Source organism: Sparassis crispa (assembly GCF_003851025.1).
Source record: "Sparassis crispa DNA, contig_000015F, whole genome shotgun sequence".
Classification (NCBI taxonomy): Eukaryota; Fungi; Basidiomycota; class Agaricomycetes; order Polyporales; family Sparassidaceae; genus Sparassis; species Sparassis crispa.
In genome coordinates, this window is record NW_020939762.1 from 489,825 (window position 1) to 516,712 (window position 26,888).

Here is a 26,888-nt window from a genome sequence, read left to right on the forward strand (position 1 = left end):
GTTGTTCTCCACCATTCGATATATACCCTGAGAAAACGTATGATACCATGATGTATATGTAATATGTGCATCCGAAATGCGGTTTTGCGAATGTTTCCGTAGTCTGGACTTGCCTGCCAACCACCATGAGCACACCACTGGGCCCTCGCCCACGCTGGGGACCCGTTCGCTCACTCTTATGTCTTGCACCTCTTCTTCTTGTTCCATTTTATTCCTTCAAGCTCAACTACGGTCAGTGCTGCGCCCTCTGCATGGGGCCGCACTTATGGCAATGACCTCTTTCTGCAGCTCTCCCCGAGCCGATCACCGACCCGTACGTGAGCTAGTGCTTGAATCTCTGCACAGGTAACGACGCGCTCCAGAGTAAACCCCATTACTGGTCTACCTCAGATATCCGAGGCGAATGCCCTTGCACACGCGAAATATCTTTCGGAGGACATAGGCTACCGCACTGTCGGCACGCGTGAACATGCACTCGGGGACGCGTGGATGCTGCAACAGGCTGAGTTGCTGCACGCGCAATGCGAGGAGGTGCTCCGCGTGCACCCTGGGCGAAGACTTCAATGTGAGGTTTGGCACCAACAGGGCAGCGGGAGTCACCGGTGTGTGCTCAATTTCCTCCCTACTTGTGTGACCTGTCTTGCTTCCCGTCTCGGCCTGTTGGAGTCTCTCATAAACTTTCTGCTGTTTACAGCCAGTAGAAATGTTGCGCAGGTATGCCGGCCAGGCTTGACGAGTGCCAGCACAGGTCACCATGTTTCCCGCGTGTACGCACAGAACTGAAAGTTCTATTAGGTTTGATATGATGGGCAGGCGATTGTACAAGACGTATGTAGACCTTACTAACGTAATAATCCGTGTCTCGGACGGGACTCCTGCTGGGAAAGAACATGCCGTCCTGGTGAATTCGCACGTCGACAGCACTCTGCCTTCTCCTGGCGGTGCGGACGATGCGATTTCTGTAGGTATTATGATGGAGTGCGTGCGTGTGCTAGTGAACACCCCAGATTGGGAGCCCAAACACGCCATCATATTTTGTGCGTAGCGATCAGCCCTTTGTCACACCTCCGTTGATTGTTCGGACTATCGTAGTGTTCAACAATGCAGAGGAGAGCTTGCAGGATGGATCGCATCTATTCGCTACTCAGCATCCCGTCGCTAAGACGTCAGTGGGCTCCATGAAATCGTTGTTGTATTCCGAATGCTCAACTGCGTCTCTGCTAGCGTTCGGGCATTTATCAATCTTGAAGGTGCTTTGCCATTTAGTCCGCATGCGCCAGCCGTGCCGCTGACTATTTTCGCAGCTGCTGGTACAACTGGCCAAGAGATGCTTTTCCAAGCGACCTCAGAGCAGATGATACGGGCGTACTCCTACGTACCAAGGTGATATGCCAATCAGGTGTCGCGGTCATGTTCCTCATTTTGTCTTCAGACCATTTGGCACCATTATTGCAAGCGAAGTCTTCAGCTCCGGAATAATTCTATCCGAGTGAGTATCCTGTTAGCCCTCTTGCTGCGAAGGAGCGGATAGTCGCAACTACAAATTAAGCATTCCCACACTACAGTACAGACTTCCGACAGTTTGAGCAGTACTTGAATGTTACTGGTTTAGATGTGAGTGAATTTATTCTTCCAGCTGCCTTGGTATCACTGAGCAAATCACAGATAGCCATTGTCAGCAACAGTTACCTCTATCACATGCGCAACGTACGTCTCTTCGCCTCTATGCCGACCTCTTTCCGTTGGTCGGTAGATTGACAAAGTCACACCAGGATTTGGTAGAGAACATAGAGCCTGGTGTTACTCAGGTATCTAATGCTGTACGCTGTCATCTGTTTCTGAGTTGACATGGATACTTAGCACATGGGAGAGAACGTCCTTGCGCTGCTTCTGTATCTCTCTTCCCCGGAGTCTCCTCTTCCCACCTTAACAGAAGGCTACACCCGTCCAACGACGGTCTTCTTCCAGTACCTCGGATATTTCTACCTCTATTCATTCCGCACCGCTAACACCATATACCTGGCCATGCTCGTAACCTCGCTCATTCTTGCCAAAGTGACGTATGTCGACCCTGCTCCTGCCCTGAAGAAGGGAAAAGGCTTGCTGGGTGAGCACGCCAAAGGTATCTTGGCTGTCTCTAGCGCATTTGTGGGCTCTCTCGTTGGTGCAAATGTTGTGGCTGTCGTCATGCGGCTGGTTCTTGGCAAGGGAATGAGCTGGTTCTCCTCGGAATGGTCCTGCGTTGCACTGTATGGACCTGCGGCTCTTGCAGGTAGGTTATCATTAAAACACAGTCCGGACCATCCATCTGACAGTTCGATGTTTGATTAGGGGGCCTTGCGTCTCAGCTGCTCGTAGGTCGGGTACCAGAGCGAACCGTATTCTCATCGGTGTTGCTGTTGCAATCGTTCCTTACGTGTGCCTTGCAATTCGTCGGTATCGGCTCATCGGCATTATACTTCTTGTCGTGTGTTGGATACTGCGCGGCACTAGTCCTCAATGCCTTCGTAACCAATTCGAAGGATGATATTTCTTTATGGAGCTATCTGATTGGCCAGTTAAATCCTCTAATGGTTGGTACTCAGATATTCTGCATCACGCTCGATGTGTTCGTCCCCCTGGTAAGTCGGTCAGTGCCAGTCCTACGGGATTCGATAACTGATGACCGTGTATCTCAGACAGGACGTATGGGCCAAGAAGCCCCTGCAGAACACATTATCGCGTCTATCGTGGCCTTCACAGGCGGATATTCTCTTCCGCTCGCCATCCCCTTCGTGCACCGTTTCAGCCATCGTATGTTAGCGCGGATGGTGATCCTCATGTCGGTGCTGACAGCAGTGATGATGGTCGCCTTCTCGATGAGGTCGCCGTTCGACGCTATGCACCAAAAGCGCTTGTTTGTGATACATATGGAGAACGTAAGTGCATGAATATAGCATGGGGATGGACATGAAAAATAGAATTGATCTCAGTCATTCAGGTGACGAGTGAGGAGCAACATCTACATGTCGCTGCAGCCGACGGTGCACCTGGCTTCGACGTTCTTGCTCAGAGTATCGCGCGCGACTTCGGTGTAGAAGGCATGGATCCCACATCGGTGATTTTAAACAGCTGGAGCAATTACTGGGAGTCCATGTATCCCTTCTCTGAGGTAAGTGTGCAAAGCAACTCTAGCGACTCCACCTAGCGATTATTTTCCCCAATCCTAGTTCTTGACGCCATACAAGTTCGACCTTCCTCTCAAACCTGATTATCTGGTTGCTCCGGAGCACGACTTCACTATAACTGCTGCCAATGATACCATAGATGCAGCGGCCGGCACTAGAAGTCTCACTCTCGTTATCAACCATCCAGGTATCATATGGACTGGTACGTGGATGTGCAATGATTCGCTTGATCTCTCACGTGAAATCCGTTGTAGCAATTGTTTTTGATGCCCACGTACTGAAGTGGAACCTGGACGATAACCCTCCCGACGAGTATGCGCGTCATCATATCAAGGAGGCGTCGTTCTATGGGCACGATACCTGGACTGTCGACCTAGTAATTAAACTGCCTCCAGGCGCAGACGCCAAGGCTGGCTTGAGGGTAGACTTCGTCGGTATTCACGAAAAGGCCATGTGGCCGGGGAAGAAGGCAGAGAAGGCGGAGGGCGGACGAGCAATGGTATTGTTTGAGGAGTTTGATGCTTGGATTGAGAAAGAGATGGCTGGGACGGTGGATACTCTCTTGATAGGCGGTGTTGGCGGTGTAGCTGTGGTATAGGACGTGACATGCTATCTCTATGTCTAGAGCGTTGACTGGCTTTACAGAAAAGATCATATGGATAAGCCCCTCCAAAAAAATCAGTTCACAGCGCGGACTGCGAAATCAAACGCTCCGGAAATCCAGGTGGGTGGTGGCGCCACCGTGCACCGTGGTGCCACCAAGTCGCGCCGCCTGGGCCGCCGCTCGCGTCCAGATGCCGGCGAGATGCGAAGGCTAAGGTACCGCCTATCAAGAGCTTTTTTTTGCAGACCGCCCAAAGGGCCACTGTGCACGATTTTTTCGCCTAGGGGCCTAACGATATGATCCTTGCTGTACCGACTTCGTCAGCCCTCTGCAGTGGCCATTGCAGGTGTGAGTAGAAATATCAGAGTTGCCCAGCAATATTGATCCCGTTAGACGTCCTTATGTCAGTTCAAGCCCTCCAAAGCGCGGAACCGAAATTTCCTTTTGTGAGGAGGAGTACAAGAGCAAAATCTTCGGCTTCGAGGCGATCTTCTGTTCTGTAGCTAAGGAATCCAAGAAAGGAAATTTTTGGCTAACGTCGCCTTCTGATTAGCCCAGGAAGAATTGGCGCCCGGTTGCATATACGCCCTAATACAAAAGGAGCTATCGACGGGCACAAGACCTCCATAGATCTCAGATCTGACACATTCCGGCTTTCCCGGATAGGGCCATCGCCGGAGAGTACTTATGAACATTATGAACACTCAACCTCTACTCGAATACAGTATTGCCCTTTTTTTCACTGGGACGACTGTAGCCCGCTCATAGAAAGAGTCAGAGTCAAACCGCCGTTTGACTCTGACTCTTTCTATGAGCGGCGAACACAGTCATGCGGTCCCGATTTGGAGGAGCGTTGCTTTGATGGCAGCCGCAACGCTTTTGCTAAGATGCTGTCTCCCAGGTGGCGCTGTAACCGTCCCAATCAAAGCGAGCTCACAGCATAGCCGGGTATTATTGTATTTAGGGCCTCTGATGACCATTCTGCTCACTAACCTCGTCCTGTTTGCTACCATGTCCCCACACGCTTTGCGACCATCCTCTCCAACGGCCCTCGGTGCTTTCAACGTTACGTGAGTGGCCCTTTGGTCAATGAAGGTCGCCTGTGCTAATTTTTATTTTCAGAGCGAGATTCGTGAATCACTCTCAGCCCACGCCACAGCGCGGTGCTGCCGAATCCACGCAGCGTTTTGTCGGATCCCGGATCCACCATCATTCTCAGCTAATTCCACAGTACGTAGTGGACGACTCGCCGTGGTTACCGACTGCATCACTGACCCGACACCCTCCTCGACCAACGCCACAATACCAAGCGCCGGAACCGCTGCAGCCTCCTCCAAAACCACGAACCAAACGGCCTAGGTCAGATATGCTAGATCAATCTCTGTCTCTCAAGTACATGCGACCGCACGAGAAAGCGTATCTTAAAACCCCAGAGATAACGCCGGATATATTTCGCCGGTTTGATTATTTTCGGCAAAATTCGGGGGGAGGTGAACATCGTATACATCCCAACATCCCTTTTCCCTCTAGTCATCAGCATGAACAGCATGTTGGCGAGCAAGTGAGCGACATTCAGTGTCCGCTTCCGACCACCTCCAGCTCCTCCACAACGACTGCTGCTCGAGGACAGAAGCGAAAATATGCTGACGTGCAACTGGACGATGGTCAGGGGGGGACTATGCTTTACACCGCTGGCCATATACCCACGACTGCGCGAGGGAGCAAACGAGCGCGAGTCGATAACCAGGGCCCAACTATCCTCACCCCCGATATACCCAGCTCCTCTACACGAGGAACGAAACGAGCGCGTATCGATGACCCGGTGGACGATGTCCCGCCTCCAACCATTCTCCCCGAAATTCCTCTCTCCTCTACTCGAGGGAAGGAAAGAGCACGTGTCGATGCCGAAGTGTACGGCGTCCAGGATTCAACCATTCTTCCTACCCGTATTTCCAGCTCCTCTGGTCGAGAGAAGAAACGAGCGCGACTCGACCTCGACTACAGTATCCAGGTTCCAATTGTTTCTACTGCCGATACGCTCAGTTCCGTTGCTCGAGGTAAGAAACGAGCCCATGTTGATGACCAAGTGTACAGCGTGCAGGATCCGATCACCAACACTTCCGTCATCCCCAGCACCTCTGGTCGGAGGACGAAACGACCACGTATTGCCGAGCAAGTGGACATCACCCAGGCTCAAAACATTCCATCGACAGATACCCCCGGCTCCTCTTCCCGAGGGAGAGAGCGGCAACATGTCGACCCGCACGTAGAAAGGGCTCCGTGTTCGACCACATTTGACGCCGAGATCCCGGCACTTCCTGCTACTCATCAACAGGAACCAAAGCAATTCGACAATATACAGATTCTGGATACCCTGGATGTGCCCCGTACGGATACTCCCAGTCCCTTTAATATAGACAGTCTCTTCATGGACATGGACCCCGATCTCATGGATGCCCTCAGTCACATCCTGGATACCCCCAGTTTTCCCAATTATACCCTCAGCTCCTCCATAACCGTTACTCGAGGGGATGAACGACAGTGTGCCGGCGAGCATATGGACAACATTCAGGGCCCAAGTGCCCCTTACACAGATACCCCAACCCCATCGACGCACACCACTAATAAAGGGAAGAGGCGGCAGTATGAACAAGTAAATAACGTTCACGGTCCGAGTACCCTGATTATTGATACCCCCACCGCTCGAGGACCGAAACGACAGTGTGTCGATGAACAGGAGGATAACGCTCGGTTTGCGACTACACTGGATAACGACCCCCTCGTTCACTTTGCAGCCCCTACCTCTCGGCCTCAGAAACAGACAGGCGGGCAGTCCTTCCACGACGAAATCCCCGTCGCTGGACCCTCTACCCTTCCTCCGCCTCAACAGCGACGGCGTCAGACGACCCGCAGTCAAGGGGATGAAGTCCAGACTCCGGCTGCGAGTACAAAACCTCGCCGCACCCGCCCTCCACGCCCCAAAAAGCAGCAGCCCCCTCAAGGACCTGTGTTGGTCCGCGTCGTGCCCCAGTCTGGCCACGGTGCCTATACCCTACCCCGTTCTTCTGCCGTTCCTTCGCAATGGGAGCAAGTCAATTCCGAAGGTTGTGATCAAGGTACCCTTGCGGGTGCTCCACCTCCGCCGACAGTGGATTACGTTGAAATCGGATTTACTGAACTCAAAGCTAGGGCCTCCGCGTTTCAAAATCACATCCAGAAGCTCCAATGCATCAAACATGTATTGAAATCGCGGTTGAAAGGCGCTGATCCGAAAGGAGAGCTTGCGAAGATTGAGCGGGATCTCGAGCTCGCCCATCACCACTTCGAGCAATTGAAGAAGAACGGGTACGAGTTGCAGCAGTCTTGCAAAAGACTCAACCTGTCTGAAGAGCGAATGAGGGAGGTACGACTCATTTTTCCGAGGGTTGTACCTGTCCGGGTGGCTTCGAACGTTGAAGGATCATCCAAGACTTCTTAACATGCAATCTGTGAAAGGGGCATTGTATACCATTGTTATTAGAATCGCACCCATACCCAGTTTTTACTCGACAACCAATATCACACCGAACTGTACCACTCACTGGCCGATCTGAGACGGAGTTCTAAACCTCTGAAGAGTGTACATGTGTTCTGAATCGCCGGCTATATCGAAATCGTAAGCTACAAGTCAGTCAACTGTCGCGATGTGTGATTTGATGCTCCGTGGTGTCTATATAAATATGTCAGCCGAACATAGCTGCGTGCAAGCACAATGGCCGCCAAAATCGTCTCGGGATCTCGTCAAAATCTGGTTCAATACTACGTTTCCTCTGGCCTTGGTTCGTAATCTGGAAGAGGGATCGCTTACCGACGACGTACATTACAGGCACAGGTACCTCCCATGGTTGGAACGCATCCTAGAGGTGGTGCTGGCATTCGGCCAGAAGGCGGAAGTTCAGAAGTCCGTGCGCCATTCGTCAAGAAGTAAACATCATCCCAGCTTTTGACCGCATTTGAGACAGTAAAGAAACACTTTGGTCGACTGGAAGTGGTAGTGAACAACGCAAGTTTTGCACTGGAGGTGCGAGATCGAAGATACACCTGAGGAAGCGGGTCGGATGCACGGTTCTGTCATGGGGACCAGTTCACATTACGGAGTAACTGAGTGAACTTCAACTCGACATCGGGTTGATGGCATGAATTAGGCTCCCAAATTTCTGAGAGACGTTAACCCGGCAAGACATGGAGGCCGAGCGGTAAATGTCTCTTCGCTGAGCTGGTGCAGCAAACAGACGCTTGGATTCTACAGTGCCGTAACATCAGCGCGATTTGTCATAAAAGGAATTTAAAGCTCGCTCACGAGCTCACCGTTATGTATTCAAAGCTGTCAAGGCCTTCGTTTGCGACAGAGATGCTCCCAGAATGGAACATCAAGGGTATCATCGTCGAGCTCCGAAGCATCGAAACTGCATTAAACGGATCCACCGCTAGCGTACCCGTGCATCCTGGTTACCAGGGCTCCTCCTCGCCCGACATGGCTTTCAGGAAGATGTTGGAGGCCCTCCAATAATCTGACGGCAACCTTGGGGATCCTGCGAAGGCGGATAAGGCACTGACTGAAATTGCAAGCATGCCTGACCCTCCGCTCTGCATCTAGTGAGGGACAAATTGGTCGTAACAAGGCCGTTGAAGACAGTTCGGATAAACGTACGGAAAAATCTCGCATTCCACCAACGAGGACGGCGTGAATAATATGATCGTCCTAAAGGACATGAGCCAAAGAAACTACGCGTTTGCATGACGCAAGTGTCAATTTGGTTGTGTGTCGCCATGCATATCCATATGATCGCCTAGTCTGGTTTTTACTCGTCGAAGTTCCCGGAAATGTGGTACTACGGAAGTGGCACGGAAGCCCGGACACTGCCGGGACTCAGACGAGTAGCGAAGCGATGAGTCATCTGAATCTAGATCAGACTTCTACCAGACTTCTACAACGCTCTCACTTGATGCCAGTATACAACTCTCGTTCACTGTAGGTAGATGGAGTTATCTTCAAATACCCTCAAGCTGAAGACAGTGGGAGGCTACAGGGAGGCTGTTCATCGGGTTTTAGGTTACGGTAGATCCTACTCTCACAGTGCTCTTTTTGGATAATTCGCATGACATCTATTGCAAATGGTGAGCTATGATTTCGACGAGTCGTATCGCTGCCCCTTAAACAATGCCCTTGAACGCAACATCGACACTGGCATTTCTGACGTATCCACCCCAACATCCTGCTGACTGCACATTGGGTCCCAGACACATTTGCTCCGCATGGCGTTACGCTCCAACATCGTCGTTCGCCTCCCGTCATGGTCTGCAATGCCTGGCACAAGGACGAAATCGTCGCCTTCACATGCTGCCTTTCCCCGTCAGTAAAATTCTACATCGCTCACTTGTCTACCTCGACAACTATGGCCGCCAAGTCCGCCAATACAAGACTTTTCTTGCGCCGCCAGCTAGCCCCACTTTCCAACAGAGCTAAACCTTCCGAGGCGTGTACCTGCGCAACAACGCCTACTCCCCATGTTGCGCATTAGGAACGAGGAATGCGTCATGCAGCGCTGCATGGAATGTCCTACAGTGCTCAGGGGCACGTTCCCAAGCGTAACGCTTGCAGGCAACAACATGTGGTACCGTGCAGTGCTCTATTTCCGCGCAGATGAATTTGTCTACTTGTAAATCCATTTGCATATGACGGAAGCGTCCCCTAGCCAATTCCCTAGACATGGCAATCCACTCCTCGTCTCGAGGAGCTGCCTCACGCATTCGCAGAGTGTGTCAAAGCTGCGAAATAACCCTTCGTTCAAGTGCTGGTCACTTGGCTCATCGACTGGGCTTTGGTCCTCGAGCTACGAGCCGTCGCATAGAGAAGGCCTTTGGAGACCGTTTCGAGCGCTATGACGTGCTTGAGCAACTATACAATGCACGTAGGTCGCCAGTGGGTAAAGTCCCGCCAAATGTTCGTAGGATGGAGAAACATTGTCTGAAGCTGATAAATTATGCTTGTCTGTGAGCATGCGAGTGCAATCCCCCTTTCTATCCTGATCGCGAAACAGGAAAGAATCTCCTGAAGTTCAATTAGACGCGTTTAAAAGCATCATATCGTTGACCACTCGCTTTCCTGGCCTTAGAGCTCTATTCGTCCGCCACGTCGACACACGAGTGGACAACCTTTGGAGCGTGCCTGAGCGTAATCGCACCCATGAATGGGAATTCTTTCGCAAATTTGCTATATTCTGCCTCTTTCCAAATGCCATTGCAAACACGCTAGAAGCTGTCAGGCCGCGCAAACTCGGCCGTCTCCTTCATTCATCGCGTGCTGTTGTTGAAAGTTTGATTTCAATTTGCAAGTGAGCGCAGGCTATTCTCCCTTACGCGCGTTGATTACGAAGAGATGCAGAGAGGATTCCGGGCTCTCGAAGCTAACCGCCGTTCGCTCCCTTGCAGGAATTCTGGAGATGCCCGATTTTTGGAGCGTCGAGAACAACTATTCACTTCAGTGTTACATCGCCCGTCAGTTGTTGGATGTAATCGTACAGCTCATCGAAGATACCCGCAATGATGTCGGATTCTTGGAAGTTGAGCCGGTTGATCATGTGGATGCCGGCATCGACTTGGAAGGCATTGATATGCTTGCAAGTGCTACGCTGTTTGGCGTGCAACGTTGGGTAAGAGTGGGACTTGTGAAAGATCTGGGTTCAGAATGTTGGTACGAAAGCTTTCTTCGTTTAATTGAGGTACTTCGAAGGTCAGTCTCTCGATGCTCCAGGTTTTCACCGTCTCATATTTGGGTTACGTAGTCTGAATGCAGAAGAAGGGCTCAAACTGTCATATAGTCGTGCGATCCAAGATTGGACATCCTTCTTCAAGGAGTTTTCAGATGGACCACTGCCAGAATCGCTGCCGGGCGAATACGAAATCCCGGCTCCCATGTACGTATCGTGCTTATGATTTACCTACGACTCGAGCTGAACTCCCGCCAGTCGTCTACCTGAGACTAATCCAGATAATAATGCTCATGGAAGGTGGACGAGAGCAGTTAAAAACCCACGAATCGCTAATGACTCTCCGCTATCTCAAACCTCTACTTACACCGAAGAGGTGCCACCGATTGACTGCTCCTCTGTGCACGAATCTTCGAGCAGCTCGGAGACGCTGTCGTCGGACGCTTCTCTCGGTGAAGCTTCTGGTAAGGATGACCTTACGATCTTCCAACAATTGACGGACCCACCTTTCCAGCATCCGCCATACTTGCAGACACTTCGCATACGCCTTCCGAAGGTGCAGCCAGGGCGGACGGATCCGACGTCTATCTTACTCCACTAGTTGTCGTACCTCCGAGTTCTGCATATCTTGTCAAGCAAGATATGGCAGAAGCTCAGTCTTCGTTCGAACAGCTGTATCACGCGCCGAAGGAGAACAGTATTCATCTCGGGATCGATCAGCTTTCTAGAAGCTTCACGAACCGGCGGTTTGCGTCGCACCTGCGTCACAACTGAGGTGCGTCATCCCCCCCTCTAATCAGTGCGCGAGATACTCACTTTCAGTAAAGAAATGGCCGGCGCAATGCCAAGGCGAAAATCACTGCTATTGAAACGTATTTTCGATAAGTAATTCTGGCAGCCGAGATCAACCTTGGAGGGGTTCGCCGAAGAATGCGTAGCTAAACACGGAGATCTCACCTCGGTACACACCAAGCTGGTCAAGTTCTAAAAGAGTCTGCGGCAAGTCTGGAGGGTGGTCGATCTCACTGGCATCTAGAGAGGCCAACATAAAAGTTTTAAGTGGCGTTAGAACCTGCTCGCAGTGTCGAACCCGTATATATTTTATTATAGATATGATTGGTTTACTTTAGTGTGTACAGAACAAGGTCATACAGAAGACGTCACAGGCAGGCATTGCAGTCAAAAAGTGAGTTACAACAAGACAGATTTGGAACGAATCGCACAATGTCAAACGCCATCTAGATATCACCGCTGGCCTTCTTCCCGCCCATCGCCCGTAGTAAACCGCGCACATCCATCTTCATGGGGGTCTTCGGCGCTGTCTTCCTGGGAGGGACAACTACGCGAGACTCAACGCGCGCAGGTACAGGGTTTGCTAACTTGGATTTGGGCGGAGGGGTAGGAGTGAAGGACGAGTCGATGAAATCTTTGCGGACCTGATCCGCATCAAGCGGGTTCGTGGGGCACTTGAAGGCTGGGCTCGGCGGTGTGAGTGTAAGGGGTGCAGGGCGGCGGCGAGGCTTGCCCTGTGCACCGTGAGATGCTACGCAGTCCGCAGCCGCATCTGGAACTGGAAAGATGTCGAGGAGGAACTCTGGCTTGCGCAAATGCTTCGCGGAGCGGCGGCTACGAGAGGGGAGTGCGAGGACCGACATGCCGGGTTTGCGCAACGCACTGGGGTGTACCGTGCCGCCGAACACGGCGAGATCGTCGCGCTCCTCGGGCTGCATCGCGTAGCGGGGGTCAAGGTCTGAGTCAGCGCTCGACACGCTCTCCCTACGCTGCTCGTCCTCCGCCGCGCTGGATGCGGACCCGAAACGAACCCAGCCAACCTCGTTCAGGGCCTCGTCGCCGCCCAGGAGGTGCGCGTACTCCCATTCCTCGTCCTGGTCGCGCCAAATGCCTCCCTCGCCGTCGCGGAAAAAGTCGCCGACACCGACGAGCTTCCCGTCGACGACAGTGGCACCCGCTGCGCGCGCCTGGGCTTCAGCAAAACGGCGAATGTTATCTTCCATCTTGCCGCCGTCTGCGAACTGCATGAGGGCGAGCTCCGCGGCGAGCGGAGGGGGGCGGTACTTGGCGTACTTGGCCTTCTTACTCTTTTTCACTGCCTCGCTCGCCTGATTGCGAGCGGGCTTAGGTGGGGGCGTGGGGGGCATGGAGGAGGGCTTTGCGCGAATACGGCTCGGCCTGAGTGCGGAGAGGGAACGGAAACGCTTTAGGGTGCGGTGAGCCTTCGCGGGAGCGGGGCGCAACTTCTCAGGAATAGCAGACGCGGGACTCGTGGGCGTCGGGAGACGGACGAAGACAGAGGTGTACCCGACTGTGGTAACGTCGTGCTTGAAATCCTTAACAGAGGGGGTGATGTGAGTGATACTCGCGGTGGTGGGGGTGTCAAAGAAGTTCAAGAATGAGCCGGAGGGCACACGACCAGATCCGACAGACGGGCGACGGGTGCGCGATGACACTGAAGAACGGCGGGTTAAGGACGATCTGCGGCGGGGACTGGACAATGGGGGAGAGCAAGGCGCAGGTGAACCGGGCTGTACGGTCGCAACCCAGGCAGAGACGGCCGAGACGGTCGCCGAACGGCGACGGCAAACGGTGACGGGGAGCAAGGGTAAGGGCTGCGTAGGACGCTTCTTCTGAGGCGGCGGCTGCGAGAGGAACGAATATACAGGGGTCGTTGTTTGTGAAGCGAACATAGACACTGAAGAGAAAATAGCGGTCAGTACATTGCAGAATGTGAGTACAAGAGAGCGCAGGAGAGACGGAGCCAATGGATTCATCAGAGTCGACGATAAACGTTCCCCGCGAAACCGTAGGTCTTCAACGGTCAAGATAAATAAAATACTCACAAAATGGGGGATATGGATATAATGTTGGATACAGAGATAGATGTATTGATACAGAGGTTGAGGTCGAGAGAATTGATCGAGTTCCAAGCACAAGTAATGAGAGGATGAGCACTAGACTAGCTGGTGGTGAAGATACCACCCGCAGAGCCGCCTCCTTTTGACCGTCTGAAGGAACAAAAGTGCGAGGCTGCCTCCCGAGCAGACAATAGCTCTGACATGTCGCCTATAAACATATCGAAAGCGCTGGTGGTGGTAGCCAAATTACGACCGTGTAGCAGCGATTAATCCTTCCCGAGGACCCCAGAGACTGCCAGGGCCATTTCTTATTGTCCACTACAAACTTCTGGGCCACAACGTAAATACCACACTCCTGGTGTCCTCGTTCTAGCACAAGCCCTTCCTCTTTCTCCGCTACCTCCCCGTCGACGCAAGACAATAAGAATGGCTTCCTGGTCAATGTGCCAGCACCGCCCGTGACTCCCATCATACGCCAATTATTCCGCTGGCCATTCCTGAAGCTTTTCCGACCACAGGATCTGCACACGCAATTGTCTTACAGCTGCAGGCGTGTTCTCCAGTACATTAAGCTCCTACACATAGCGCCATGCATTTGCGTCCATCAGAGACATTGCATGCTAGAGCACGACGACGATAAGTCATTTGATTCACTCTCGTATTGTTCGTGTCGCAGCGTGTCGTTTATGGCGAGGAACACACTTTCATCTATGCGCTGAGTGGGCCATCAAATTGGATATCGATTTCTCAATGACGTAGGACTTGTTGGTTGAACAGACGTGAAGTCCCCATTGTTGAGGCGCATACTTTCATGTGCGTGCAGGATTTACCAATTTTCGTATACCCCACAACGATAACAAAATCGTGAGCATAGCGCAATCGGAACGCCGGCCGTACTGCTCACAATGACAGCGAGTATTCGCTCATTGAATATATCTGGCCAGGTTGTCATATTGCGGTGAACTCATTGATTTTTCTATTTCGTGAACTTCGGATGGCGTCGGTGAACGCGTACACCCCGTGCTGAAGTCGGGAGTTATCAGAAGACCATAGCCGACGTTGACAAACTCCTCGGGTCGACCAGATAATGTAAGTCCAATTTCATTCACCTTCCCATTCATAATGCACGTGTGGGATAGTCAAGTCGTAAGTCCGTCGTGACTTCAAGACCAAAGTAACTCGCTCTGCTCCTCCTCGCATGAACCCTTAGGACGCCGTAGACGTCGTTGCGATGTTCTGCTCGTTGTATAATTCGAAGTCATGCTCAGCAAGGTTGCCTTTTCCCCAATAGTCCTATGTCTTCCCGAACTTGGACATATGCCCTACTCCGGAATACAAACGGGGAAGGCCTCTATAATAGCGGTCCAAAAACAATAGGATTCATTTCATACGGTCGGATTAATTCAGAATGTTGGTCTCAATGTTACGAATATATCGGTGCAAGGAGCGTCGTTGCTCCTGTCGTTTGTGCTTGTAAACAACCCCAGGTTTATCAAGCGTAGGACTACTAAATGCATGCGCGACGAGCGACAGAATAGCACAGAGGCGTTTATACGCATAATTCTACGTGTTGCATAGGGTATCATAGTTGCACAATCCTGAATAACGTTACGAGATACCACACACCGCCAGCGGTACAGCCAAATCCAGTGGCCATGGTCTGTACTTCACACGCCAGACCAGGGAGTAATGTTGCGTGAGAGCTAATACAACGTCTCCCCGCAAGTCAAACAACAGCACTTCGTAAATCAGGGGGCAACTGTGCGCACAATTGCCCACTTGCGACGACCGCGCGGGAAAACTCCGCAAAGTCCCCTTTCGATGCCTTGCCACGCTGTATTTTTGATATTGGCGAAACAACAGTCGCAAAGAAGAAACGGGGATATTAGGTCGTTGTCGTGCAGCGACAGGTAGCGACAGACCTTCAGTGCATAAATCACGACCTGCTGCTTCCATTGATCGGGAGGAACCCCTTCACGTTCCTCCAACTCCTTCAGCACAATCCGGAGGACACCTTGCTCCTCGTCGTAGGTGCAACGAACCGTCGGCCGTAGCCGCACGCTCATCGTGACCTTCCATACCTGTTCTCGACGAAACACTGCAAATTTCCCGGTGAGCATTCCAGTCAAAGGCACCGGACAGCGAGAATAAATTTGAACGCACGTATCCGCTCTTCTCCAGTTTCCTTGTGTACCAAGATCTTGGCGTGCCCCAAGATGCCGTCCGAGAACTCGCGCCCCCCGCGCTTCACATATACCTTCGCGCCTTTCAGCTCCGCACGAATAGTTTCGTCTTCCTCACCCGTTAAAGCTGCACGGATGCAAAGATATCAGACGGTAGTCGATCTGAAGCTAAGTGGTACTTACTGCTGTGAGTACTTTTCGAATAAAGGTGTGCCGCGAGAGGATCTTCGTGGGTGGACGCCTTTAATGAAGACGAACCTTCCCCACTTGATAAAGCAGCATCACACACTGCCTGTGCATCATCTTGCGACGTAGTCAATTCCGTACTGGAAGGAGCGTTCAGAATGATGCTGCCGGAGCACCAAACTGGCTTGAACCCCGACCTCGGGGAAATACTAGAAGTGGACGTCGTAGTGAAGGAGGAGGAACTCCCGGCGAACGACTTAAATGCCGTGGATGGTTTAACCTGCACCATCAGATAAACTATTCAATGATAAATCTCGATATCTGCGGAGGAGTGACTTACAGCAGGTATTGGCTGCATCGACGAAAAAATGGAAGGCTTGCACTCGCTGTGGGGTTTTGGAATCGGAAAAGAGAAAGGCGTCTGCGAAGCAATATCTGGCTCTTCTATCTTGATTTGTGTCGCTGTTTCTCCCGAGAAAAAGGCCTCTTGTTGCTGCCCATCTGCAACAACAACTTTTACAGCTGGGACCGTCTCCAGTTGCTGCTGGTCGGCGGTGATAATGTTTACAGTCTGCGTGCTGGTCATCGCTGCCTCGCCCTCGTTCTTTACTGTAGACTCCGGATCGTAGGAAGCAGGTGGTGTCCTGCACCTCTTCCTTGGCGGACTGGAGGAGCGATCCTAAACTCGACATCAACCCTATGCGAAATCGCTGCTGCGCAATGACAACCACCTTTGCAGCCCCATGTGTCTCCCCATCGGGCTAGAAAATCCGCGTAAGTATTGGAGTCGCGATATAATGCGAAGGTCGTATACATCGTTGTTGCCTTCATCCCTGTTCTTCCTCTTCAGCGTTCCGGGCTCCGTGTCGTCCAACGCCTAACCAGATAATGATAACATGAACACCACTGATACACGAGGCTGGCAAGATACGCTCACGTTTACGCTCTCGGGTGGGGAAGGATAGACGGAGACTGGCGGTTCAGAGCCTGTGCCCTCGCTGTCCAAAGTCATCGTGCTATCGCATGATGAGAACATGCTCGCAACGCTCTGACTCCGTGCCAGCACCTCACGCTTGCGCTCTTCCTCCGCAAGCCTGTCCCCAAAATCATAGATCATTGAGCCTCTTACTCGGTTGAAAGGGTTAATCCGCTCACCGTTGGGTATTCAAGCTGTGGCTACGCCGGCGCCGCGTCACATTATAGCCAAACGCTGCCGAGACAGTCGCAAGCGCACAGCAGACCAGGTTAAAGTCGTTCAAGGGGAACATGATGTGGAGGATCGGGTCAATCCGATGCCAGGATACAATACAGTCCCCGAATTCCAGATGTACGGGATAAGCGAGTTCGTGTTCGCGAGTGATATCACAGCAAGGGGCGCGGGTAGCGAAAGGATGACACGATTGTGTGTCGTGCTTTAAGTACACAGCTAGGTTGTGCTCTGAGAGGGGGAATCCCTTCTCCCCGGAAATGCCTGGCTTCCGCACCACCGACATGCTGCTACCGTGCGGTAGACACGTGCAGGTGGGCATGATGATATCGCTGGGAATCCCCGTTCGTGCACCGATTTGGCTTTAGATGAAGATCTTCATAGTGACGACGACGATTCTGTCTTGCGAGCATGGCTCACGAATGAGCTCCAGAGTCAGCTGAGCGCTGTTGGTTTATGTCGAACTACTGAAGAATGGAGACAGTACAAATTTGCGCTCCCCCAGCTCGCATAGGCGTTCACCAGCAAAGTCGTGCAACACTAGAGTAGTTCGCCGCAGGCGTGAAACGCGAACGAGCGCAGTAAGTCACACCGTGGTATGCGATGATGTTAGGGGAAGACACGCACACAAAATTCTGCATGGTGCATGATGCATGAGCTTCAGTACCTGAATGTGAACTTTAGGACATGGGATGTCAGGTCAACAATTAATGAGCACGATTCCGCGCTCGCGCTGGATATATAACTTGAAGGAGGCGGGCGTCGGGCGCCGCGGTCTGAATCGGGTGCCAGCCGGATCCCGCCCACACTGTGCGCCCCTTCGGCCCGGCATCCCGGGAAGCATAGACTTAGACGCTCATATCGTTCCGCAAGTTCAAAGACAGAAGTGAAGATCCGTTTATCTGTGCAGATGCCTGACTACTGAAAATGATGTATGCTAACCAGATAGATGCGGTAACTCTAGGGACCAAGGTAGTACTGACACCAAACCAATGACCGACCGACCAAACAACCAACCGAGACCAATGAAAACAGCAACAGGGACACACGAGCAGCCCAGAGAAAAAGCAAAGGTGTACAGCAAGTCAGATATCTAAGTAATGCCATTGCGAACGTGATGCGCCCAATACATGCAAGCGCGGGGGCAGGGGCGTGCAGCGATGAGAATGCGACGAAACGTTATGGATTATGGACCAGATGACGTGGGCGGAAGGAACGACAGTTAACTATGAGCAGATGGTATCGTCATGACGAGCGTGAGCGCGCGGCAAGGGGGTATACGGGATTACAATGCCACGGAGAACGTGAGCGCCGCGACGCCGAGCGCGACGGCAGCGTGGAAGACATGACTGTTCACCTCGAGCCCGCCTGCACCATTGGTGGTGCTAGATCCGGAGGGCAAGCTGGGCGATGTGCTGGAAGAGCCTGAGGGCTTCGCGCCGGACACGGTCAACATGCCCAATTTCGAAGCGGGCGGACTGGAGCTCGAGTTGGGCGCGGAGGTACTGGCAGAGGCGCTGGAGGAGGGTGTGCTGCTAGGAGATCCAGACGCGATGGCTTGGGCTCCGCCGATGCTTTGGCCCGCAGAGGGTTCGGGGACGGCGCTCGACGGACCAGTGAGCGCGCCAATGCCCCAAGGGATCGCGCTGCCGTCCGGCTGAGTGCTGTTCGCCGCAGGCACTGTCTTCCCAGACGAGTCTGCGATGGCGAAGCGACCTGTCCAGTGGGACGTGTTCGAATACGGAGTGGTGAACTGGTAGAAGTAAATCGGGGCGTTCGGAGTTACCTGAAGAACGCGGATCAATGAAAAACAGTGGCAAGAAGCGGAGGTAGACTCACGCTCGGGCAAGTGTAATCAAAGCCGGTTTTTTTAGGATCAGCTCCATTTACAGTTGCCACCGCTATTTGATAAGCGTGTCAGTACTGACACACAGGGCAGGGACACTGTAGACGTACTAGTCATATACTGCATCTCTTCATTGTTCCCGGACATGAGCTCGATGTTCATGACGGTCCAAATGCCCGTGGTATCCACGTCCCAGTCGATGTGACAGCTCGCTCCTTCGTTGAACACATCGCCAGGACTAGGGTCAGACGGCGTCGGATCGGCATGCACAACTGCAATGAACGCGAGGAGTGCGGTAAAGAAGGCTGGAGCAAACATGGCGGCGTTTTGGGAGATAATGAACGATGAAAAGTAAGAGGTTGTCAAGGGGCAGACTGAACGGAAATGTGAGTGGAAGAATGAGAAAAAAAATCGTAGAAATATACAAACTTCGAGGGTGCAGTGGTATCCCAGGGTTGTTGCGGTGGATTTCAAAAGAGCGACGGGTGTAAAGGAGCGAAAGGTCCTGAACTCTGGGGAGAACAGGACGTGAGGCTAACAACAACGACGGTAGAGGTCAAAAATGCCAGTTGATATCAGTATTTGATAGCGCCTGTCAATGTTTGCCGGGCCGGCCACGCGATCGAGCGCCAACCACCTCACCTGCCTTTTATAGATACCAGACTCTCTGATGCCAGTTTAGGAAATATGTATTCACAGGGGAAAAAAGCAGCATAGCGTAGCGGCTGTAAGATATTGGGGAGGTATTAACTGCATCTTAGAAACGTACTCCTCAAGATTCTAGTACAAGTCTCGCTTCACTCTCGGAGAAGTCGATGGTAATACAACAGAAAATCGACATCAGAGGTAAATGTGACCAATATATTGCTTCCCGCTGTCGAGATACTCCCGTCAGTCGTCGGTGTGTTCGAGAAACAGCCTGTGTTGCTGTTACAAGGTCTCAGGGTGCTGAGCAGCGCAATATTTCGGACACGAATGTGGAGGCGGTATGGCTTTCGGTCTCAATCCTCACATCGGTGTATCTGTGGAGAAAATATCCGTTTGTTAGCTCAAAGAGACAAGGTCGAAAATGCGAAAGTCACCTCGGCTGCCAACCTGGTCCAATCGGTCAACGAGCGCAGGTATTCATCCTTGCCCTCATCTACGGGAATGTCGGGGTGCCACAGGACGAAAGAGGAGAAAGAGGATGTTGGTTCCAGAACTCGTGATGGAGCATCGTGGTCCCATGCAGCTTCCATATTGAAGTCCCCAGTGTCTCCATCCTCTCCAGGGTCCACTTCCGTGGCACGCGAGCGACGGGTACTGCGCTTGCCCGCTTTCTTACCCTTATCTCTTGCCTTTTCTCTCTCCAACTCCACGTCTCTGCTCGCTCCAGCGTGTTTGTCCTTCCCGTCGTCCGGCGTCCGCAAGACGATCCCAGCGTATCCCTGGGGCAGTTCCACCGTTAGACCCTGCATTATCCGGCCTCTGAATGCAGCCACGAAACGTTTGCTCGTGTTTAGTAATGAGTTTCCCTCCTCCACCATCTCGACATCTACGGCAGTGTCCAAGGAGGTTACCGATGTCGCAGGTATTGACGCGGTGGAGGAGCTAGCGACCAGAGTGGACTGTGAAGAACCTGATGCGGTCTGTGCATCCGCAGAAGGAGGTGTGGAGTCTCCACTGGAGCTCGGCGTGATCCGGGGTGTAGCTTCTTTACCATAGGTAAGCGGTGGTGCAGGTTTGACGCGAAAGTACGTCGAGATGGGGGCGGGGCCGGCGTAGGCTATGTGGAAGGGCATGAGGTTGGGCGTGCATGTCGGAATAGATCCCTTTATTTGCGCAATTCTAATTTCTGGAGCAGCAGACGTGGACATGGTGGTGACTGAGTGGCAACAGACAAGTATTAAGTGAGCTTGAGCTGTTGCGACGCGACGCGAACGCGCTCAAGCCACGTGCGGCGCCAAATACAACCAAACGTGTCAACAACTTCGCGTCGCGTGACTGACGCGCTTCGTTTCGGCTTGGCTTCGACCACCATCATCTCTCACTCGCAATTTCGGAGCTGCGGGCGTCGGCAAGTCCGACGTAGTTCATAAAGATAAGTTAACGTCGAAAGTGCTCGTAGTAGGTGAGTTACTTGTCTCCTTAGCGTGCGAGGGACGCGCTGCACAGCTGGATGGACGCCGCCGTGGACATGGACGGACAGCTGCTGTGAATGACCTCATGCGATTGTAGTTACTTGGGCTAAGCATGCGTCTGCCTGAGTGCTGCATATTGGTGGCCAGCCCACCTGGGTGATGTCTCATCATTGTGATCACAGCCTTGCTCGTTATCCAGTGCCTACATATATCAGGAAGCTCACACGGAGCGTCGCCCATTACCGGACCGATATGCTATATTCCGCAAGGTTCTTCTATCACAGAGCTGGTATTGATATTCTTTAGACAGTGCCACCATGCCCGACCTTGATACCACTGAGATAGAGAAAGTGACGGTTGCGGTTGTCAAGCAAAGCGTCCAGGATGGGACAGTCTCGTACGCATTGAGACATACCTTGAGGTTGTTCACCCTCATGACGCACTACACAGTGAATTGACGCCCCGCCTCGTCCGGCAAGAAGTAGAGAAGCGGATGTCTCTTCAGGCCGGAGTACTCGATGAGAAACGCTACAAGGGGATTGTCAAGGCTGCAATCGACTCCACCATGGTATGCATTGTGTGTTGTTGGCGTTTCTGCGGTCAGTTGATGGTTGTCAACCGTACGTCCCAGGATGGAGATGACGATGATCAGACCAGCCCCGAAAAGCCAAAGCCAAAGAAGGCCGAGCCTAAAGTGGCACCGAAGCCCAAGGCCAAGAAGAAGGCTGAGGAAGACAGCACTTCTAAGAAAGCAAGAAAGAGCACGAAGGCCAAGCGCTCTCCTGTACATTCAACTTAAACGTACTTAGCCTCTTAGTACTAACGGTAGTTCAGTCAGTAGTTCCCTCAGATGATGAAGCTGGAGAAAAGGACGAGGTCCCATCCTCCAGCAAGGCGAAATCCAAGGCCCAAACTACGAAGAAGGGTAAACAGGTCGAAGAAATGGCCGAAGTACGGGCCCTTTTTTTCCAAACCACACATCCACTTATCGATGTTCGTCCAGGACAGCGACGCAGATTCTGCTGCTGAACCGCCGAAGAAGCGGCAGAAGAAAGCGGTTGCGGATAAGATCGTCAAGGAGTCGCCTGCTTCGAAGCCGAAACAGCAGTCTAACACAAGCGCTCTCGTGTCGAAATCTCACGTCGAACCTCCGGTACCGGCAAAGGCGTCTGGATCCAGTGCCGGCCAGTCGTCCAAGGACGATGCGGAAGAAAGCGGGAACGTAGGTATCGTGTTTTGAACGGACATTCATTCTCTCTTGACTGCTCGTGCAGAAGAGCGAATCTGAGATGTCCGTCCTGATTGACGAACCGCCGAAGAAGCGCGGAAGGAAGAAGAAAGACGAAGTAAGTGTGAAATATTAACTTGCGCCCTGTTTCCTTCGCTAATTTTGACTGAAGGACTCGGGGAAAACGGTAGAGTTTCTCACCTTTCGCTGTGATGCACTACTTGCTAATAAACTGTTGCAAGACGAAGGGGAGCAAGCAAGAGCAGAAAGAGAAAAGGGGCAAGAAGCCTGCGAAGGAACTGACTAAGGACGATGAAACCATCAAGCGACTAAAAGTACGTCTCTGCCTTTAGCTCTCAGCGGGTAGTTAGTTGGCCGTAGCGCATGGCTTATACTAACGCGTGGGTATCAGTCCTTCGTTGTAGCATGCGGTGTACGCAAAGTCTGGGCGAAGGAATTCAAGGACCTCGACACGCCTGCAGCGCAGATTAAACGGCTGAAAGACATACTCAGCGACCTCGGCATGTCAGGACGCATGAGCCTCGAGCAGGCCAAGGCCATCAAAGAGAAGAGGGAGCTCGCCCAGGAACTGGGTAAGTACATGAGGATCACATTCAGCACAGACTGACTGAGACTCCTGTCCCATGCGTTGTGCAGAGGACGTCCAGACTTTCGAGAAAGCCGTTACGTCCGGTCCACGTCCCTCTCGCACGCGCGGAAATGTAGCAGAGGATCCCGAAGCGGAAGACCAGTCTGACGACGACGAGGCGGCCGTGGCAAAGCGACGACGTGTACGTGTCCTCCATGTCTTACCTGTCTTTTCTTCGCTGATGTAGCGTGCAGGCTACTACCCGCCAGACAATAATGGCGTTCCTGGGAGATCAGAGCGATAGCGATTGAATGAACTGATGAGGAATGTCTTGTTACTGCTTCATTTGTTATATGGTCGTCTGCCTGTCTCTTCGCCGGCAGATTTCGGGTCTCTGTAATCAAATTGCTTTCATGTGCTTGTGTTCTGGTTTTCCTGATAGCGAGACAAAGTTCATTCCTCACCCCCATTGTCCCACCGGCTGTGTTTGTCCGTATCGCTACAGCAGCATTGTGGAGTTCACTGATACTTTGTGAGCGGCCGGGCGGGAACATGCAAGACAGTAACTTAGTAGTACGCGTCGCGACGCGTCATTGTGGCACGTGATCCCGGATCGCGCACAGTGTGCTCTCGTTTTCTCCTCATGCTCAAGCTGCATCGCACATATCACACCGGACTTCCTCACACCTCACACTCCAGCTGGACACGCACCGCTGAACCACCTTGTCCAACTATTTCTAATTTATCTCCTGGTGGAAAAGAGATCGATCAAACCTGTGCCATAGTACAGTAATCACGTCAATCCACAAACAGTCTACGTTATTCGTACAAGCGCAGGTAGCGCAAACTTATATTAAAACAGGAGGTTCATATTGACGAAGAGATGTTATGATGTGCTAGATCCCCATGGTCTCCAACTTTCGCGGCGGCACTACCCTATCTAAACATACCACACTATCAGGTATGTCTCAAGTTCTTGTCCTTGAATTTTTGGCACGATGACCTTTTAATCCAGGCTTTCTGCTTCCGTCAATTCATTCAGCACCTCCATTCTTCACGTCAGGGTTTGGTCGCACGACTCTCTGTCCATACTGATGTGTTCCCCAGACAGCAACCCAACCCGACGACTGAGGCTATCGTAGTGCAGCAGTGGTCCCGGCTAATACTTGCTTACGCGCGGCATAGAAAGTTGTTCACCCTGCGAGTGGAAGATGCTGAGATCGTTGGAAGTGAATGGGACGAGATCTTGCGGAATGATAGGATTAATCGTGCGCTGCCCACTTCCTTGGCCGTTTATATGTCGTTGAAGCAATGCTGCAGGCCGGCTCCTGCCGCCGCATCTGGAGTTCATTCTCACAGACATGGTAACCAAGAACACAGCGGTGTACGAACCTCCGAGGCAGACGCGATCCGTACTCCTGTACTGGCGACAGCCCGAAGAGTGGGCCGAAGTCCTGCATGATTGGGTATGTAGGTCCCTCACTAAGCTGACATGTCTCTCATTTTTATCCCGCGCAGGCATCCACGACTGGCCAGTTGAATACAATTTTGACATTCTATGACATCATAGAGCCTCCCGTATCGTCACCATTGTCTGGGATACCCATGGTGATACTCAGGAAGGCAATAAGCATCCTTACCAAGACGAACCGCGCGCAAGTTATAGCTGTTGCCGATGGTGAAGGTGTTCGATTCTTAGCGGGCAATTCGGGCAAGTGACCGGACGAAATGTAGCGTGAGATATCGTGATGTATCTATAAGCTCTATTACTTGTAAGGTCCTCTAATTGGAACTGATTTTGACCATGTTGGCCACAAATGACGTGGTGTGCCCAGCGATTATGCCAGCTAGTGCTCAAACCCGAAGTACATGCCAATCAGTACTTCGCAAGTTCATGCCCGAAGACCATGTGGATGAGTGTCCACAGAAGCCGTGCAGACGAGCTAGCTATTCTTCACCGTCAGACCAACGCATGATGATCAGCCGTGCAATACTCACTAAGATCACAATTTTTACTGTGCTTTAACCCGGCGTCTCATCCACGCAACCAAGATGCTGCTGAAGCTGGCGCCCATTGCACAGACACCGACAAATATTTCTATGGCACCGAATCCGTGGTACCCGTAACTCACAGCGCCACTGACTAGAGACGATGCAGACTTCCCGCTGTACAGAACACCGGACACCATTGGCCCGACAATCACCGCGATACCCTTAAGAAATAACTGTGCGGCGAAGACGATCCCGGCCTGCTCGGGCTTGTTTCCGGCACAATCGGCTGAGACGATGGGTCCGACCGATGGAAAGCCACCAGCCTACGTTACAAAGCATCTGTAAGTCACAACCAGATGAGATGGTGGACAGTAAACAATATATACCAGAGCCCCGAATATTATGGCGAACACGAAGACAAGGCGAAGCGAACCTGCGAAACCCCAGAGGAGGAACGTTGCCAGGCCGCTCCCAAGGGCACTTACGAACATGATCCAGACATAAGGGTAGCGGTCACAGAGATGCCCAACAAGGACCTGGCCGACGACACCAGCACAGTTAAACAAAGACAGTGCGACGGTGGCAGATAGCGGAGAGGAGACCATAGTGGTGTATGTGGCAAGGTACAACGAGACGGGGAAGAACGACAAGGCCTGGAGTGTGATGGTGGCCGACTGCGCGAGTGTCAGAGGGGCACATTATCACTTCAAAATGTGCGCTTACATTCGCCCAGAAGAGCGCGGTCCTGAGGAACTGCATTTGCGGGGGGACGAAACGAGGCCTTCTCCGTCCATTAGTAAACTTAGGAACTGGGGTACGCGGTTGCACTCCGAGAAGAGCAAGGCCGGCTAAGAAAAGCATCATAATCGCCCATATCCGTAACGTCCAACGGAACCCGAGATGGTCAAGCAAAGCGTGTAGAAGGAACGGGACTGCGAAACCTGTAGACGACAAAGTCAGCACGGCTGACGCACTTGTAAGAGGAACGACGCACCACCGACTCCTGTTCCTGCAAAGATCATACCCACGGCAAGCCCTCTGCGATGGACAAACCACTGAGGAAGGAGGAGTAAGATGGGAAAGTAAGCCGCTCCGGCACCCATACCAGCAAGGACTCCTTGCAGGATGATCAACTGCCACACCTGTAACGGTGTATTAGCCGAGGATGAACCAGATGGCGACAAAATACCTTGTTGACGAAGCTGGATATTAGGAGGGAAGTAAAACACACTCCCAAGCCAACCCACATGCACGGCTTTAAGAGATCAGGATAGCGCCCCAGAAAGAGGGAAAGAATCAAGGACTTCAAATGGTCTCTCAGCAGGAGCTCGAACCAAATGGATTCCTGTGCGTTACCTCTGAGTATGTGACCGCAAGTGAGGTCGTACCCACTGCTGCTATCGCGATGTGGGACTGGCCACCAAAGGGAGGATGAGTGGTGTAATAATCTGGAAGATATTCGGGCATTAGAGAAGAACCTTTCAGAGCAGCCTGAGCAGAGATAAATGATGCATACTTTGAAAAATACCGTAACTTTCAACCAGAATGTAGCAATGAGTCATGCAAATGGAGCAGCTGCGCCGGAATGTACTTACCTGAAGCCGAAGCCCCAAACCATCAACTCCATCACAAATGCAGATAGACAGAACCTCCAAGCCTTTATGCCGCCATCCACCGGTGGCAGTTCTTGTATGTTTACATCCGACTTGTTCTCCTGCTCGCTCGCAGGACCGTCGTGAGGAGTGTCAAGCCGTGTATCCTGTCTGACAGACATCTCGTAAATTTCGTTCTTGTTCTCGTTGTGTTCGCTGTGAGTCTTCATAGTCTAATAGGTGCACAATGTTGATGGAGGGGTATGGGTACGGGCGTAAATTCCGCATCGTGTGTTGCTTCGAGACTCGGGATGAGTCACTTTTTCGGTCAACTTACTCGCATACCGTATAAGGCGAACGGGTGGCAACTCCGCTCAGCCCAGGAGTCCGCGAAGAGACCAGGAACTCCGTCGGAAAGAGCCTTTATTTTCATTTAACATGACTTTCCTCCCTACACAGCCCAATCGAGTCTGCTTGGCGAAGTACACTGTAGCTGTAGCACAAGCAGTCAACGAATTAAATATGTTGCCCATCTTCGAAGTAGAGATCACA

The 26,888-nt window shown here is 52.2% G+C and overlaps 11 protein-coding genes across 11 annotated transcripts; 6 read left to right on the forward strand and 5 right to left on the reverse strand.

The window, feature by feature from the left end:
• Positions 1-125: 125 nt before the first annotated feature.
• On the forward strand, positions 126-3,765 carry SCP_1601710 (Putative endoplasmic reticulum metallopeptidase; the record flags this gene model as incomplete). Its single annotated transcript, XM_027764621.1, has 17 exons — positions 126-231; positions 289-313; positions 363-602; positions 796-1,037; positions 1,093-1,165; positions 1,225-1,250; positions 1,305-1,383; positions 1,433-1,489; positions 1,566-1,614; positions 1,666-1,707; positions 1,773-1,808; positions 1,861-2,272; positions 2,332-2,621; positions 2,679-2,918; positions 2,981-3,151; positions 3,210-3,369; positions 3,422-3,765. The coding sequence occupies 17 exons, from the start codon at positions 126-128 to the stop codon at positions 3,763-3,765; spliced, it is 2,592 nt and encodes an 863-aa protein (XP_027620422.1).
• A 1,017-nt stretch (positions 3,766-4,782) lies between these two features.
• SCP_1601720 (hypothetical protein) lies at positions 4,783-7,249 on the forward strand (the record flags this gene model as incomplete). The annotated part of the gene is made up of 2 exons (XM_027764622.1): positions 4,783-4,841; positions 4,894-7,249. The coding sequence occupies 2 exons, from the start codon at positions 4,783-4,785 to the stop codon at positions 7,247-7,249; spliced, it is 2,415 nt and encodes an 804-aa protein (XP_027620423.1).
• A 912-nt stretch (positions 7,250-8,161) lies between these two features.
• On the forward strand, positions 8,162-8,320 carry SCP_1601730 (hypothetical protein; the record flags this gene model as incomplete). The annotated part of the gene is made up of 1 exon (XM_027764623.1): positions 8,162-8,320. One exon carries the CDS (start codon positions 8,162-8,164, stop codon positions 8,318-8,320), a length of 159 nt encoding a protein of 52 aa, XP_027620424.1.
• A 1,443-nt stretch (positions 8,321-9,763) lies between these two features.
• SCP_1601740 (hypothetical protein) lies at positions 9,764-11,294 on the forward strand (the record flags this gene model as incomplete). The annotated part of the gene is made up of 6 exons (XM_027764624.1): positions 9,764-9,804; positions 9,852-10,145; positions 10,196-10,543; positions 10,596-10,727; positions 10,779-10,984; positions 11,035-11,294. The coding sequence occupies 6 exons, from the start codon at positions 9,764-9,766 to the stop codon at positions 11,292-11,294; spliced, it is 1,281 nt and encodes a 426-aa protein (XP_027620425.1).
• Positions 11,295-11,758: 464 nt separating this feature from the next.
• On the reverse strand, positions 11,759-13,225 carry SCP_1601750 (hypothetical protein; the record flags this gene model as incomplete). The annotated part of the gene is made up of 1 exon (XM_027764625.1): positions 11,759-13,225. One exon carries the CDS (start codon positions 13,223-13,225, stop codon positions 11,759-11,761), a length of 1,467 nt encoding a protein of 488 aa, XP_027620426.1.
• A 1,894-nt stretch (positions 13,226-15,119) lies between these two features.
• On the reverse strand, positions 15,120-17,030 carry SCP_1601760 (hypothetical protein; the record flags this gene model as incomplete). The annotated part of the gene is made up of 9 exons (XM_027764626.1): positions 15,120-15,227; positions 15,316-15,491; positions 15,557-15,703; positions 15,760-16,042; positions 16,103-16,441; positions 16,494-16,523; positions 16,577-16,639; positions 16,700-16,856; positions 16,918-17,030. 9 exons carry the CDS (start codon positions 17,028-17,030, stop codon positions 15,120-15,122), a joined length of 1,416 nt encoding a protein of 471 aa, XP_027620427.1.
• Positions 17,031-18,254: 1,224 nt separating this feature from the next.
• On the reverse strand, positions 18,255-19,133 carry SCP_1601770 (hypothetical protein; the record flags this gene model as incomplete). Its single annotated transcript, XM_027764627.1, has 3 exons — positions 18,255-18,755; positions 18,809-18,870; positions 18,926-19,133. 3 exons carry the CDS (start codon positions 19,131-19,133, stop codon positions 18,255-18,257), a joined length of 771 nt encoding a protein of 256 aa, XP_027620428.1.
• Positions 19,134-19,816: 683 nt separating this feature from the next.
• SCP_1601780 (hypothetical protein) lies at positions 19,817-20,671 on the reverse strand (the record flags this gene model as incomplete). Its single annotated transcript, XM_027764628.1, has 2 exons — positions 19,817-19,837; positions 19,898-20,671. 2 exons carry the CDS (start codon positions 20,669-20,671, stop codon positions 19,817-19,819), a joined length of 795 nt encoding a protein of 264 aa, XP_027620429.1.
• Positions 20,672-21,252: 581 nt separating this feature from the next.
• Positions 21,253-23,063, forward strand: SCP_1601790 (hypothetical protein; the record flags this gene model as incomplete). The annotated part of the gene is made up of 11 exons (XM_027764629.1): positions 21,253-21,332; positions 21,386-21,503; positions 21,567-21,719; positions 21,770-21,886; positions 21,939-22,157; positions 22,210-22,281; positions 22,336-22,350; positions 22,406-22,498; positions 22,576-22,756; positions 22,821-22,954; positions 23,007-23,063. 11 exons carry the CDS (start codon positions 21,253-21,255, stop codon positions 23,061-23,063), a joined length of 1,239 nt encoding a protein of 412 aa, XP_027620430.1.
• A 595-nt stretch (positions 23,064-23,658) lies between these two features.
• SCP_1601800 (ESCRT-II complex vps25 subunit) lies at positions 23,659-24,471 on the forward strand (the record flags this gene model as incomplete). Its single annotated transcript, XM_027764630.1, has 5 exons — positions 23,659-23,713; positions 23,768-23,810; positions 23,860-24,020; positions 24,073-24,218; positions 24,271-24,471. The coding sequence occupies 5 exons, from the start codon at positions 23,659-23,661 to the stop codon at positions 24,469-24,471; spliced, it is 606 nt and encodes a 201-aa protein (XP_027620431.1).
• A 293-nt stretch (positions 24,472-24,764) lies between these two features.
• SCP_1601810 (hypothetical protein) lies at positions 24,765-26,566 on the reverse strand (the record flags this gene model as incomplete). The annotated part of the gene is made up of 8 exons (XM_027764631.1): positions 24,765-25,067; positions 25,131-25,418; positions 25,468-25,685; positions 25,739-25,886; positions 25,934-26,047; positions 26,101-26,192; positions 26,261-26,277; positions 26,340-26,566. 8 exons carry the CDS (start codon positions 26,564-26,566, stop codon positions 24,765-24,767), a joined length of 1,407 nt encoding a protein of 468 aa, XP_027620432.1.
• Positions 26,567-26,888: the final 322 nt, after the last annotated feature.